This window comes from Lolium rigidum, chromosome 1 (assembly GCF_022539505.1).
Source record: "Lolium rigidum isolate FL_2022 chromosome 1, APGP_CSIRO_Lrig_0.1, whole genome shotgun sequence".
In the NCBI taxonomy this organism is placed as follows: domain Eukaryota; kingdom Viridiplantae; phylum Streptophyta; class Magnoliopsida; order Poales; family Poaceae; genus Lolium; species Lolium rigidum.
In genome coordinates this window covers 101162533-101176630 of record NC_061508.1, presented here as the reverse complement: position 1 = coordinate 101176630, position 14098 = coordinate 101162533, and the positions used below count along the sequence as shown (strand labels likewise).

Sequence of the window (14098 nt, the reverse complement as noted above, 5' to 3'; positions counted from 1 at the left end):
CTGACCCTTGTCCTCTTGTTCTGAAAAATAGCATCATTGTCCGATAAGGGCAATGGTTAAAGAAGCGATAATGCATGATTCCATTTTTAGGGTTTGTCCCCCTTCCGATGTTGTTAATATTTCAAGTAAGAGGTTAATACTAAGAATGATTTGGGAATCCTTGATTTAGAGTAAAATACAACCTTGAAATGTTGTCAAGGTGTTTTGAAGTCCAAAGGCATTAATAGACTTATTTTTGTTATTGAAAAATATATATGTGATTTAAATGATTATTTAAATCCTCAAATTAAGACTCATTCTTAATTGTCTTCAAAAATTCTCTTTGATATTTTATTTAGGTAGAGAATTTTATGCTGATCAATTATCATATTTTTAATTATTTTTTTAGAGCTGTTAAATAATTATAGTGATTTTCCAAAGTTTGTGCATTTAAAGTGAATTTGTGAAATGGCAGAAATGCCCCCGGGCCCCACTCGTCGGGGTGGCCCAACGGTTTGGCTAGACCAGCTCGGGTCCAACCGACCCGAGCGGTCGGTCGCTCACTTCCTCTCCACGCGCCGCTCGTCCTAACCCTAATCCTCTCCCTTGCTCAGCGACTCGCGTCCGCCTCCGCCGTCGCCGAATTAATCCGACCAACTCCGCGGTCGCCGCCGGCGAGATGCGGCGCATCTCGATCCGCCGTTCAACGGCGCTCGGATCCACCGCGCCGATCCGTGCTTCGCTGCTTCCACGTCGCGTCCCCTTCGCCTCTGCTCGCCCTGTCGTGGTGTGCTTGGGGCGAGTTGGTCGCCGCCGACGCGCCCGGTGCCGAGGCCGTGTGCCTCGCCGTGCCTGTGCTTTGGAGCTTCCGCGCTTCGGCGACCGCCCGGCTTGGCCATGGCTTAGCGCTGCCGTGGCCAGGCTGTGCCGCCGTACCGCCATGGTGACGCCGCCGCGCAGCTCCGAGGTTAGTACGCCTCCATCATCTCCCTTCTTACCTTCTCCTCGATGCTATGCTCTAGTCCCCGACCTGCCTCTCCTCATGGAGATGCCGGCCACTGCCATGCTTCGCTGTTGTGCTTGGCTTACTCGCTGTCGCCACGGATCCTAGCTTGATGTGCTTCGTGTCTGTTCTTGCTCAATTGCTCACCTGTGCTCCCTAGCTATTTCTGTTTATTGTAAACTTTGGTCGTGGTCCTCCCGTGATTGCTCATGAGCCTCCGGTGATGCTCATGGCCTACTCGGGTGTGCTTAATCTAGTCCTAGGCTTAGTTGTGGTGGTTAATTATTGCATACTTGCAATTGCCAGTGCCCCTGGTGAGATCCTATCTGTGCTTCAATTCATTTATCTGTGATGCAATTGTTTAATTAATTGGTTCATACTTGATGCCAGTAATGCCTTAGCATGCTCTGGCATGCTCTAGCCAACACCTGATGATCATATGATCATCAGTTGCTTGTAATATACTGCTGTCGTGTTGTGTCCGCACCACATGCTACTCAACTCTGTGATGTGTGTGTCACACGGGTTTGCTCTCGGTGTGTCTTGGTGCTGGTTTAAACCTCACTCGTTGCTTGCAATGATCCATTGGATCATCAGCAAGGCTCGATGCTTTGATTATTTGTATTGTTCACTTATCTCGTATTGTCCGGATTTACTCGGAATGGATAAGTGATGTGAACTGCTACTGCGGTTGTGATCATCCAATTGATTATGACAGGGCTAGATGGATGCCAACACCTTGTTGTGTACCCTAGCCCTAAACTGAATCCATATGGATAGTGATGTGTGGGTTCTTGTGTCTGGGCTGTAGGTTGAGGTAGTCCTAGCAGCACTGTGATGCTGTCAAGGATAGCTCCCTTCTCCTGTGGCTTTCTGTGATGGATAGATGCTTTCTGGCTGATCATGTTTGACTGCCAGAAGCCCTTTGATGTTGACAAAACTAGTAGAAACTGGTGTTTCTACCATTCTGATGGTGTAGCTAGGCTGTTAGGTGCTTGGTGACTTTGAATGGCTATAAGGATTGAATCCATGATGGATTTCTCTGGTTGTGTCACTGTGTTGACACAACCAGTGTTCCCATGGTTGTTTTCCTTCTAGCCTTTGCTTTATTTACTAGCACCAAATGGTTTTGCAACCAAATGATGATATATCCAGGTTTTCCCACCCTTTTGTGTGCTTGTGCTCATGCTCGTGCAATATATGAACAAAACCCCTGGTTTGTTCATGATGATGTGTATACCTCACTCCAGCTCCTAGAATGAGTTGTTGGTGTAGAGGTTTTGCTTCTGTGTGGATCTTGTGGTGGATTTACTTGCCCTGCTCCTCCTGGTGATCTTGTGAGGCTTGATTTGGTTCGGTGGTGATCTTTGGACAGGTTGAACAGCTCTCGGGCTGTTCTTCCTGTTCTTGGTGTTCTTACCCGTTGGAGATTCTGCCGATGGATTGGCTAGGGTTCACTGTTGAAGGGGTTTATATATGGCTGTCCTCTAACCTCACTGGTCGACAGCTCCTGCTTGCCACCCTTGTGACTCACTGTGTGTGTGTGCAGCATGCACAAGCAGTGCCTGGTGTTGAGCATGCACACCTGATGTGTGTGCTGCTTGTGTGTCTGTGTGAACCAGATCCTGTGAACTTGGCTCTGGAGAGGATCAGCTCGGCTGATTGACCATATCCCCTACATTTCATTTTTCTGTTAATCTGCCAAGTGGCTTTGCCACTTGGCTTAATAATTTGCTTGTTGTGTATGTGTGCAGGTATCAAGTGCTGATCAGGATGAACTCAAGATCATCAAGATCAAAGAATTCATGAAGATCACAATGTAGTTTAGGGCATTTAGAGATCTTGTAATTTGCCTTTTCCTTTTCCTATTTATTCAATTCTTGTAATATGTTGTAATTTCATATTTCAAATCTGAATATTGTAAAGACAATGTATTATGTGTGTGTTGATCAATAAAGCTCAAGGTTTCTCTAATGAGCTTTATTATTTATTAATTGTATTGTTTGTTATTGATTATTTACCTAATGATTTTCCTTAATTGTATGATTTAGGATAATTATTTAATGTTTGAATTTGAAATTCAAATTCAATCCTTGTTTTGAATTCAATCATGTCATAACATTTAGAATTCAATCATGTGAACTCTCCCCTCTCTTCTCGAAAACCCTAAACTAGTGAAGTGAGAAGCAAGTTTGTCGCACTCTCGAAACCCTAACCCTGTAAGGTGTCGAGAGAGAAACTTGTCCCCCTTCGATGCAGTTTTTGTTTAAAAGCGCGAAATTTCCCCAGAATTTACTATGCAATGCACATCCCTTTCTAAAATCTACCCCTTGATCGTCTCTAAACCTGGGACATTACAATCCCCCAACAGATAAGTTAATTTTTTTTGGATGGACAATAAATGCCTGATTTTGTTAGAATACCTTTTTCAGGCTAGAATAGTAAGGAGTTTCTTTTTTAATTGTAGGATGATAAGACTAGTTACAATGGAAAGTACCATACACTAGTATCATATATATGATACTAGTTTGTGATACTACCTCCATAATGCATAGTATCATAATATGGTATCATACTTATGTCGTATTTAATGTTTTGTAGAATTTCAATGCAAATGTGTGTACATGATGTATTTGTCATGAAGTTTTGTAGGTTTGTGTGTCATGATACGGTATCATATCATGATACTACTCTCATGTCTCACCTCATTAATTGATGTGACACATCAGATTTTTGCCAACATGGCAGGTATGATACTACTTATGATACTCCCATTGGGGCTAGTCTAAGGAGCTGATGAAACCGAAAGCCACTGCAGATGGGCCAAATTTACACGTTCAGGTTTGATCCGTCTCAGCTGCCCATTAACACAGGAAAGTCTCGTTCGCTTTAAAGCCTTATGCAGCCCACTTTGTTGGAGCATTTTGGGCCCATGAGTAACAAAGCCCATTCGCGAGGGAAACGAAACCATTGCCTTTTCGTCTGAAGTCCCCTGTGTGTGAGCTCGCGGGCGGCGCATGGCGATGTGGTGACCGCCGGCGAGAGAGAGAGAGGGAGAAGAGGGGTCCCAAGGTCGGCTAGATTGCCGGGAGGCGCGGCGTATCCTCCTACGCCTCGCTCTATCCGATACAAGAACCGGCGGTGCCGGCGTCCTGGGCGGTTGCCTTTACTCTCCCATCTCTCGCACCGTCGTCGTCGGGTCACAGCCGTATGCTCTGCGCCGCGAGCGTCTACGTGCCCTACTGTTGGTTAAATCTTTTAGTCCGCGTATACTTTGATTGTTGCTTATTAGCGAATTTGATGCTAGTATGTGGCCTTTTCCAGATTCCGATGCTAGCTATTCGATTATTGGAAAGAAAATCTGGCCTCCATACCCATATATAGGTTTTGATTTGAAGGGCATTGCCTTCTGGGATCTCTTCCTTCGGGGATTTTCCGGGCGGGGTTCAGATATCTGAATCAACCTGCCCCTTTTTGTGTATCGAATCGTGCATTGTAATGCACGATTCGATTTTTTTTTTCGTTTGGAAAAAATCGAATCGTGCATTGTAATGTGAACCAGTGAGAACCGGGAACTATGAATTAGCCAAGTGCGTTTGTAAATCAGCAGATTGGCAGTTTGTTCATGCACTTCCAGTTTTCTTCCACCATGCCATAGCATATCTATAGGGAAGCCATTCAGCATGCATCGCTACACTCCAATTTGATTACAGTTTTCTAATTCAGTGATTTACAGATGGGCTGTAAACTTGCAAACTCAAAAGCTGGCTTTGTAAACAATTATTATTCGCTTAAATGGACCATGAAACCTTGTAATGATTTTTTTTTCACATGCTGTAACGGGGGAGAACTCCTGTCAGTAGCATACGACCTGTTATGTGGCCCTGTAAACATGTTTTTGCACTCTGTTTATTGGCCTTTGAAGCATCTCAGATACTATATATATATATATATGTATAAAATTTAAAAATAAACAATAAACAATATTTTACCTTCTCTAACTTCTGGACGAAGTTCAAACTTTTTTATGTGAAACTAACATAAAAGGCTGCGGGCTGTATGCTCTCAACTACTTGGTAGTGGGCATTAAGCGGAGATGTAGGTCACTCACTATGTTTTGTGATTTCGGTACTGATTCAAACTTTGGCTACAACCTTTATTGAACAAATAAATAACCTTTTAGTTTTTTTTCCTTTGGCATCCTCATGAGATCAATATCTTAGTTACCCACTGACATATTAATAATTGGTAAACATAGTGAGATTTTAGTTCCAAAAATTCTCCAACATGCCAGGTGGATAGTATTAGTATTGTACTGGTCAGAAGATGAAGACACGCATATTTGCAAGCAATAAAAATATATTCCTTGGTCTTTTGTGTCGTAAAAACCTGAGATATATCTATTCGTTCAACCATGGCGAGAAACAAGGATAATTCATGTTTACTGCGTACCTTTTTTTTGTTGACATTACATACAATACAACAACTATGGGTGGTAAGGTTGTATCATATCCCTGGTATGTGCATAATGCATGCCACTGAGAGGGAACGCTTCCATGTGTCATTTGACTTACGTTACACTGCATATATATGCAGTAATAACCTAATAGTTCAATATTTTCATCGATGTGAAAATAGTATTTTTTTGTATGTTAGTTTTATATAGAGAGAAATTAAGGAGAAGTTTATCATGAATTTATCATTGAAGTACACACATGTGTTTAAAATATTCTCAGTTCCAGGAAAACATATGCTAGTTCAGAAGAGAGATATGCTAATTAATTCCATCAAAAACACATATGCACCACACTGGCCATGGCATATATCATTCTGGATAAGGGTGGAGATAAGCCCGGGAACCCAGGGTGGCCGCCCGAGGAGTTGAGATTTTTTCTCAGAGTTTTAGTAGTTTTAAGCTTGGCCCTGGGTTTTTCTTCCCCAGTTTCACACTCCCAATCCTAGACTGCAATGACCCCAAGCTTAAATCATTGCTCAGCAACTGTTTCTGGAAGTGATCAATAATTAATAGCATGTGTATATCTTCCTTTTCAAGTAATTAGTATTATTCCTTTTTATCGAAACAATAGCATGTTACATTAGTTTTCTTGGTACATTTTCGTGAGGATATATCCATATATAGATATTTGATGCCTAAAATACGAGCAGATATGGTGATGCAATTGGGGCTAGAGTGAGTGGCTGTTGCAATATTAAAATGGTGATGCCATTGCGGCGAGCGCAAGTGTTTTTTGTCTGTTGTCAAATTATTTGTACAAGGTGACAATTAGTGCTCTTGCATGCATGTATGAGTGAAAGTTTGCAACATTGCCAGCCATGTGTCATGTACCATCACAAGCTCAAATTCACCATCGTGCATTGATTATGTGAGATATCCCCATGACACCTGTGCACAGAATGACTCCTAGTACCAGATTTCTTGTTATGCATGACAGCATGCTGCAAACCTGTAAAACTGTTGCAGGTTGTAAGTGATGTAGCTGGCCAAGGATTGCCTTATTTACCTTTCAGACTTTTGCCTGAGGAATTATCTTAAAACAGCACATTACTTCACTGATACCATTGGTATGTTTTGACATTCCAAAGTTGAGACCCTCTAGGAGTAGTGAGTTCTAATGGTTGTAAGTTGTAACTAAAGTATCAATATGTTTGCCAATTACGGAGTAGTAGGTTAATGGCCTGTTTGCTTTGTTTAGGTATCATTATGTTTGCCTGTGTGGCAAAGGAGAACTATGGTTGGTCTTAGTCTGTATCAGACGATGGATTTGTTAGTGGGCCTTTTTTTTGCCTATGGTATTGGAGCCCAAAAGCTTATCATAATTTTTTTCGTAACTATTTTAAGTGGAAGCTATTTCAGTACAACAAGTATCCGAATCAGGTATGGAATCCGATACCAACACAGCAACATGCGGAAGTATCGAGGACCTTGGAAAACTTAGGTTGGCATACTACTCTTTTGCTAAATGTCAGTGCACATTAAAATGGTTATTACTGGAGTGTTAACCCATTTGGGTTAGCCATAGGGTGTATATTGCCTGTGAAAGTTTTTTTTTTGTCATGCAGGTCGAGTCACAACAAAGGGTGTGCAAAAAAACCAGTATGGTCAGAGAGAGGTTCACGTCCTTACATGTTCTTTACATTGGAAACTGAAGCACACTAGGACAAAATAATGATGAGGTTCACATGTACTGCCAAAACAGTATATCTTGTTCAACTTCCACTTTCAACTTTGAAATACAAGTCAACTTTGAATAAGGATGGACACTACTCCTTAAATTCTTGTCTTCTTATAACTTTATTTGCTATATAACTATGTTTTGCCCTCGGTGAAGGTCTCACTCCAAAAGAAGGTATTAGATCCATCATAAACATTGTAGCCTCCTCTGCTTCCCATAGGGCCACACTGACCTGCAATGGAAAAAATTTCAGTTTTAGTTCTGGATCATGATCCGGTATCCCTGTCGAACATCTCCAATACGCTTGTCAAATTCAACTTCAAAGGTGCGCATTTCAATTCCTAAGCATCTCCATTCTGTATTCTTTTCCCATTCCATGTAAAAAAGGTGTTTTTAAAGGGAGAATGAAAGATAATAGGTACATCATTTTGGATCTAATACAAAGACAAGCAAAAAAACTTTCGTGTATTTTAGAAAAATATCATTTGGATCTGGTATGGTTGGTGAATGATTACAATACCATATTTTTGGACCCCATCTGGTATAGATGTCTTCTATCCGCACAGGCACATCTGATTTAATTTTGGACATTTCATATTTTTGTACTTCCTGTGTACGGCTGTTTGATGGGAAGTTAGGGTGTACAGCTGTTTGGCGGGAGGTTGGGGTGTATGGTCACCCAGTGGGAACTTTATGTCGGTCCATCTTGATCTCGACCAGTAACTAGTGGTTGTCTGGCTTGCAAGCAATGGATATAGAGCGTTTCTCATCACGCAGGGCTCAGCGAGCTATGGCCCACATGGTAGCAAATCTGTCCTCTAAATCACATATGTATCATGTACAACCATCATCGTATGTGGAGCATTTCCGTTGGTATATGACATTTTTAAAGGAAGCAGATGCAGTTCCATATAGTATATAGTGTTACTGTGTTACCCTTGGAAACTCCATTAGATTATCTTACATGTATGTGCAGAATATATTGAATGAGCTTTATATGGTTTAAACACAATGGCAGCATATAACTGCTAGAGTGGTAAACTGATCGCCCGTCCAAGTGTTGGAATATGAGGTGAAATGAGAAAAGCATATGCCGAGATATCAAGTAGCTATATTAGTCCTTAGAAGATACTCACTTACTGTAATAGTACAAGTGGAGGTTAGGATAGTAATAATGTAGCAATATTTGATCATGCTAACATGGTTTTTTACTTTTTTACTCTCCGAAGATTTGAGTCTAACTCCACTATTCCATAGTCCTGTGCTTCCAAACAGTAGAAGAAGCCCTCGATTCCCTCGAAAGGGGGGTTATTAAAGGTGAGGAGCTTGATTTGGTGGTAGTGGAAGTTCATACTGCCAATACAGCGAATGAAACTTTGGCTGTGTTTCACCACATCCTGGATGCACTCGGAGTGCCTTTCGTCAGTAAGTATTTAAATTCAGAGTTGCATTGTTTTAAGAAAATTTCTGCCATCAAAATTCATTAATCTAAGGGTATTGTTCCTTGGCTGCAGCAATGTGTGGTTATGATGATGTAGAGGCAGTCTCTGAACGTATGACCCTAGGATCATGCTTCAATGTGCTTAAGCCATTTGACACTGAAACCCTCAACATTCTGATGCACAAAGCACTGCAACACAAATCTAGAAGGGTGCTACCTGAGGGATCAAGCATTCCAAAGAAAACCCAAGGTAGAATGGACTCATCATCTGCTAAAAATCACGGGTCTGAAACTGATGATAAAGAATCATCTGTGCTCAAAGCACATAGATCAAAGAAGCTGTGTCGGTTCACATGGAGCAGTCAGCTCCATGAGAAGTTCGTGCGGGCTGTTGAAGTGCTTGGGGAGTGTAAGGCTATCTGCACTTGGCATAAATCAGTAATTTGTTATGTTTAACAACTAAACATGACCTTTTTGTGTTTCTTTGGCTAACAGTTACTACGCGTAGAAATATTCGTGGGCACATGAATGTCGAGAATTTGAATTTGACCTTGGAGCACATAGCAAGCCATCTCCAGGTGGGTGTTTGATTTACTATATTTACAACTGCGGTATGCAGTACTTCAGTAGGCAGTACTTATATTTTTGTTATTTTTGGTTTGTTAATTAGATGATCATGAGTAGTAGAAGGTGACAATCTGTGCACTTGCGCTGTTGCGCATGCTAGTTAGTTTTTGCTGGTTGAACTTTTGGCATTTGATCCTTCATTTTTTCTTTCATCATATGCAGTTTCCCTAAGGAAGCTGTAACTTTTGGAAGTAACTAATATGATATTGTCATTCTGCTATTGCAATGTTGACCATTTCTGTGAGTATATGCTAGGCCAAAGCTTTTCGACTGCCTGTATAGTCTTAGTTTCTTCCCAATAGCATCCATATACTCGCTGCCCACTGCATACGTAAGTACTTGTTGCTGCCATAGCCTTGAAGTTCGGTGGCATTGCCATTTGTCTCCCCCTTCCGTGCCCAATGAGCATAGATTGCCAATGCTAACCTGATGCCCCCTGCATGAATATTTGGTTTGGATGGAAGCTACTACCTACTTAAATTTATCTATACATATACATTTGATTAACCAACATAATGGTTGTGACTTGGGTAACTAATCTAGCAGAGCAGCTATTTTCAAGAGATTTGCTCCTGCCAGTCATCATTACACGACTCACGAAGTTGCAGCTATATGCCACCGCTCGCGCACCTTGTCACTGGTCTATATTTTATTTTACACGTTAAGTACCAGCAGCAGTCCTGCTCGGACAAACACACGGTCTCAGAATCTGGCTCGGATTCGGGTTTCTGATCCAACAAGATTTTTTGGCCATGGTAAATGACATACAGAGGCCGATACGGATGCGGACTGACCGAATAAATTGATGTTACTGCAGAATAGTCCTTTTACCAATCATGCGCACATTAATAGACAATGATTGGGCAAAAGGAATAAGCAAAGAAAGAAAGGCACCTAATGGAATAGCGACAAAACATAGTAGTCAATTTTCTATTATTAGTTCGATCTTAGTGGGAAAATAGAACATTTCCCTTCTCTGCTGTTTATTTTGTGTTACTATATATGCTGCGTTGTTTAATCAATATGCCATTCTCTGTGGCAACAGGTTTCCTAATCTATACTACTAAGAGCTGATCTACATAAAACTGTATATAATATTGGACCTTCTAATTCACACCCCTGTGAAAGTTCAAACAGTTGACGACAAACTTGCAACTTGGAAGGAAATAATGTTTACACACTGATGCTCTGCCGTGTCTCCCTTGTTGTTCTGTTAGTTTCCATATTAAACACATGTACATAGATGTCTCATGAGCGCGTCCTCTGCATGCCATGGAGATTAAGTTTGTTTGTTTTCCTAGATCAGGTTTCCAGTTTTTAACACATGCAGCTTCAGGAGTAGAGTTTCTTACAGAAACATTCACAATGGAAACCATATGTCTTTGCTTGTTAACTAGTTGTCTTAATTCCTAAATAATCAGACTATCCAAACACTATTGTAGCCTGGTTTACCGATTCGGGGGACTAATATATCATGTTTCTGGGAATTTCTTGAACAATGTACCACTTTATTCGACTTTTCTGCTTCGCTGGTTAAATTGGGGCTTATTATTGTGACTGTAATATTAAACTGGGGTCGTATATGTAATGTCATAGCTATGTAGTCAACAAGTATTAAGTTTCATTTAACTTACAGCATCGCTGTGCTGAAGTGGTATTCATAATTTCTTCTTTAGTTTCACATTTCCATACTGTGATGTGTGATCCGGTCTTGATTTCTCTGTTCTGTATTGTGATAGAAACATCGGCTGCGAGAGCAGAAGACAAAGCAAAAAGAGGAGGAATCTGAAAAACATGCCAGCATGAAAATATTATCTGACCTGATTACATCATCTCACAAGGAAGCCACTCCTGATCCCATTGATCATCTGACGAGCACACAGAGGAAGATCACACATGAGGTTGCCTCTGCTGCCTGTGATAAGTACCCTGGAAATCCGTGGGCACAAGTGGAGGAACGTTCACCCGAAGAAGTTTTAGAGACTAACGTGCACACAGCTGCAGTTTCTGAACGCCCTTCCATATCCGTGTGGGATAAATACGAGGAGAGCCTGCAGTGCTTTGGTGAAAGCCCGCCGAAAAGAATTTCACTGACGTACCAACCGATGTGGCTGCCTGTGAAGAGTAAAGCTGTTGACGGATATGGAGGCATTGCATATTTATCGCGAACTGTTGCTGGTGAAACAGGTTATGGTGCACCAGGAAGCGTACCCCTGGAGAGCTCTGGCCCTGACAGCATGATAACAAGCCTGTTTCAGCAACAGAAAGACACCATGAACCAGGTTCACACCGCGGTTAATCTACAGAAAGATATCATTAACCAGGTGTGCCCCGCAGTTGCTCCTCTCGGAAATACCATGAATGGGGTGCACGCTGCAGCCATGGTCGCTGATGGTCTGGTCGATCTAGGGATCAATGCCCTGCTTGATGGTACAGGCAGTTCCCGCTCCACTGCAGAGAAGACGGCGTGTGATTCAATCTGCAGCTGGAAAGAAGCGGAGGGATTTCTGATGAACCAGCTGGAAGGAGAGGAGCAGGAGGGCATTGGACCAGACGTTCAGCTCCAGGTAGACGATGCTTGGAAGCAGATGCTTCAGCCGATGAACATAGACGACGATGCTCCCGTGGCTCAAACAAATGATGTGCCTGCTGTTCAAGAACCTGCCACTGGTGGTACTCTGGCGTATGATCCTGAGTTTAGCATTGATGATGTGCAGCCCTGGAGCCCTCAGTTTTCAGGTGACGACTATGGCATGCCGTTCTAGGGCAGGAGAGGTGACTGAATACCTGAAAGTTGTATAAGAACTAATGAATACTAGTAATAATGGTCACTGGTGAGAAAACTCCGGATGAAATAAGAGAGAGCTGCAGATAACTGAGCTCAGGCAAAACATGTGTCGTTGTATGCAGACATATCCAGTGCTTCGTGACACTGGTTAAACATATTTGGCTGTTTTGTTTCCAATGTTTACTCTTCTGTATGCATTATGACCCGTAATTATGTATGTACTAGATTTAGATGTGCGCCTTGGCGCACGACCCCGTGGATCTCATGCCAATATTTATTTTCTATAGCAGTGGTAAAAATAGTTGCCAATATGATAATAAATTTCTAAGATTTTACTATGTGCAATTAACATAAAAATTGCATAAAATTCTGAATCTCATACTCTTAGTTATTGGAAGGAGCATGGTTTTTTAGTCGCTGTATAGACGCTGAATAGTTGCCAGTTATTCTCCAAAAATCACGGCAACTCGCGATTATACAACAACTTTAGTCGACTATACACTGATTCACAACCTCGACGACACACTTTTGAGTCGTGACTCAAAAACCATGGAAATGAGGTAAGCTGGAACATTTTTGGATCTCCAATATCTGATACTCAATTATTTGTCTCGCCGCTGGTCTTGCTAATTCTGGAGTTGCTGGTTGCTGACAAAAGAAGAAAAACAGAGAAGTCAGAGGCGGAAGGGACTGAGAGAGTTGTTGGTTGCTTACAAAAGAAGAAAAACAGAGAAGTCAGAGGCGGAAGTGATGGAGCGCAACAAACTTTGGAGTTGCATGAATAATTCCTGAACACTATAAACCAAGAGCACATGGCACCTTTTTAAGTATTCTAAATTGCATTTAACATATTATATTCATAGATACGTGAACTTTCATAACCATAATAGGAAGTCCTATATAGCAGTAAATAGCACAGGGAAGTTCTTCATATGCCTCCAATTGCATTCTAGTCCTGATAGTCTATCATCTTGTTAACCTTTAGTTGTTTTGAGCTAATCAAATTACCATAGAACTATGCAAGCTACTGACACTTGGTTGAACTAAGTATCAATTGGTTTTACTAAGAAAACAGACCAAAACAAAACATCGTGGTTTAAAACAAAATATGTACCAACAGCTCATATCAAAATGCATAGAGCAAAAAACACAACAGAGATGTGTTGTTAGACAGCTAGACTCGTTTTGTCTTTTCACTGTATTATAACATAATTGAGCACATGGAAAAGAACCAGCGGCTTAGAATGCAAGTTGGTTCTCACCAATTGAATAATACAAATCAAAGACATTAACAACACAGAGTAAATGAGATTAAATATATCACTGAAAAAAAGAGAAAAGGAATTAGTAAAAGGAATCTGGTCAAGGTAGTTTTCCATTCAACCTCATAAAGGAATTAGTTCATCAATTAGTACAATAGCAGTTGTTAGATAATTAGTTATGACCGGTGTATAGCATAGGAAAATCTTTCAGAACCTTATGAATAAATTTGAAAGAATCAAAAAATGGAAACTTGTATGTATGGGTACAGCCACATCACAAATTTAAAATCATACCACAACCATTGATTGTCCATGAACTCCAATCATGCCATTGATTTAAGCCTAGGAAAGCCAGAATCCAACTCGTTCCATACAACTATTCGATACCATCAGGGGCTATTCATCTTGTTATCATCACAAAAAAATACTTACCCGGGATCACTGCAATACCGCATCCTCACATGTATATTTGGCCAACACAGAAGTACCACTTACCGAGGCCTAAAGTATTTACACATAGTAAAAGAGCTCCCATCTTATTTATTTATATAGAGGATATCATACGCTTCACCAAACACAGAACATGGACGCATGAGAGGATTTCAAATAAAAGGCGCATCCCGTAATGCATCTTCAGTGACTATCTACATCCACGGAAAATTAGAACCGTTTATCAATTCATTTTCTAGATATCATGCTCTGTAGAAAGCCTATTTTAAAAAGTATGTGAGGGTGCAGGTCCTAGCACACTACAATGTTTCATCTGTCACTGTTAAGCCAGATTCAGTCAGATAAATAGCATAA

The 14098-nt window shown here is 41.2% G+C and overlaps 1 protein-coding gene across 1 annotated transcript; it reads left to right on the top strand.

Annotated features, from left to right (window-relative positions):
* Positions 1-5062: 5062 nt before the first annotated feature.
* Positions 5063-12124, top strand: LOC124678670. Its single transcript, XM_047214550.1, has 6 exons — positions 5063-6939; positions 7064-7501; positions 8434-8601; positions 8691-9026; positions 9113-9195; positions 10984-12124. The coding sequence occupies exons 2-6, from the start codon at positions 7414-7416 to the stop codon at positions 12007-12009; spliced, it is 1701 nt and encodes a 566-aa protein (XP_047070506.1). The 5' UTR covers positions 5063-6939; positions 7064-7413; the 3' UTR covers positions 12010-12124.
* The last annotated feature ends 1974 nt before the right edge of the window (positions 12125-14098 follow it).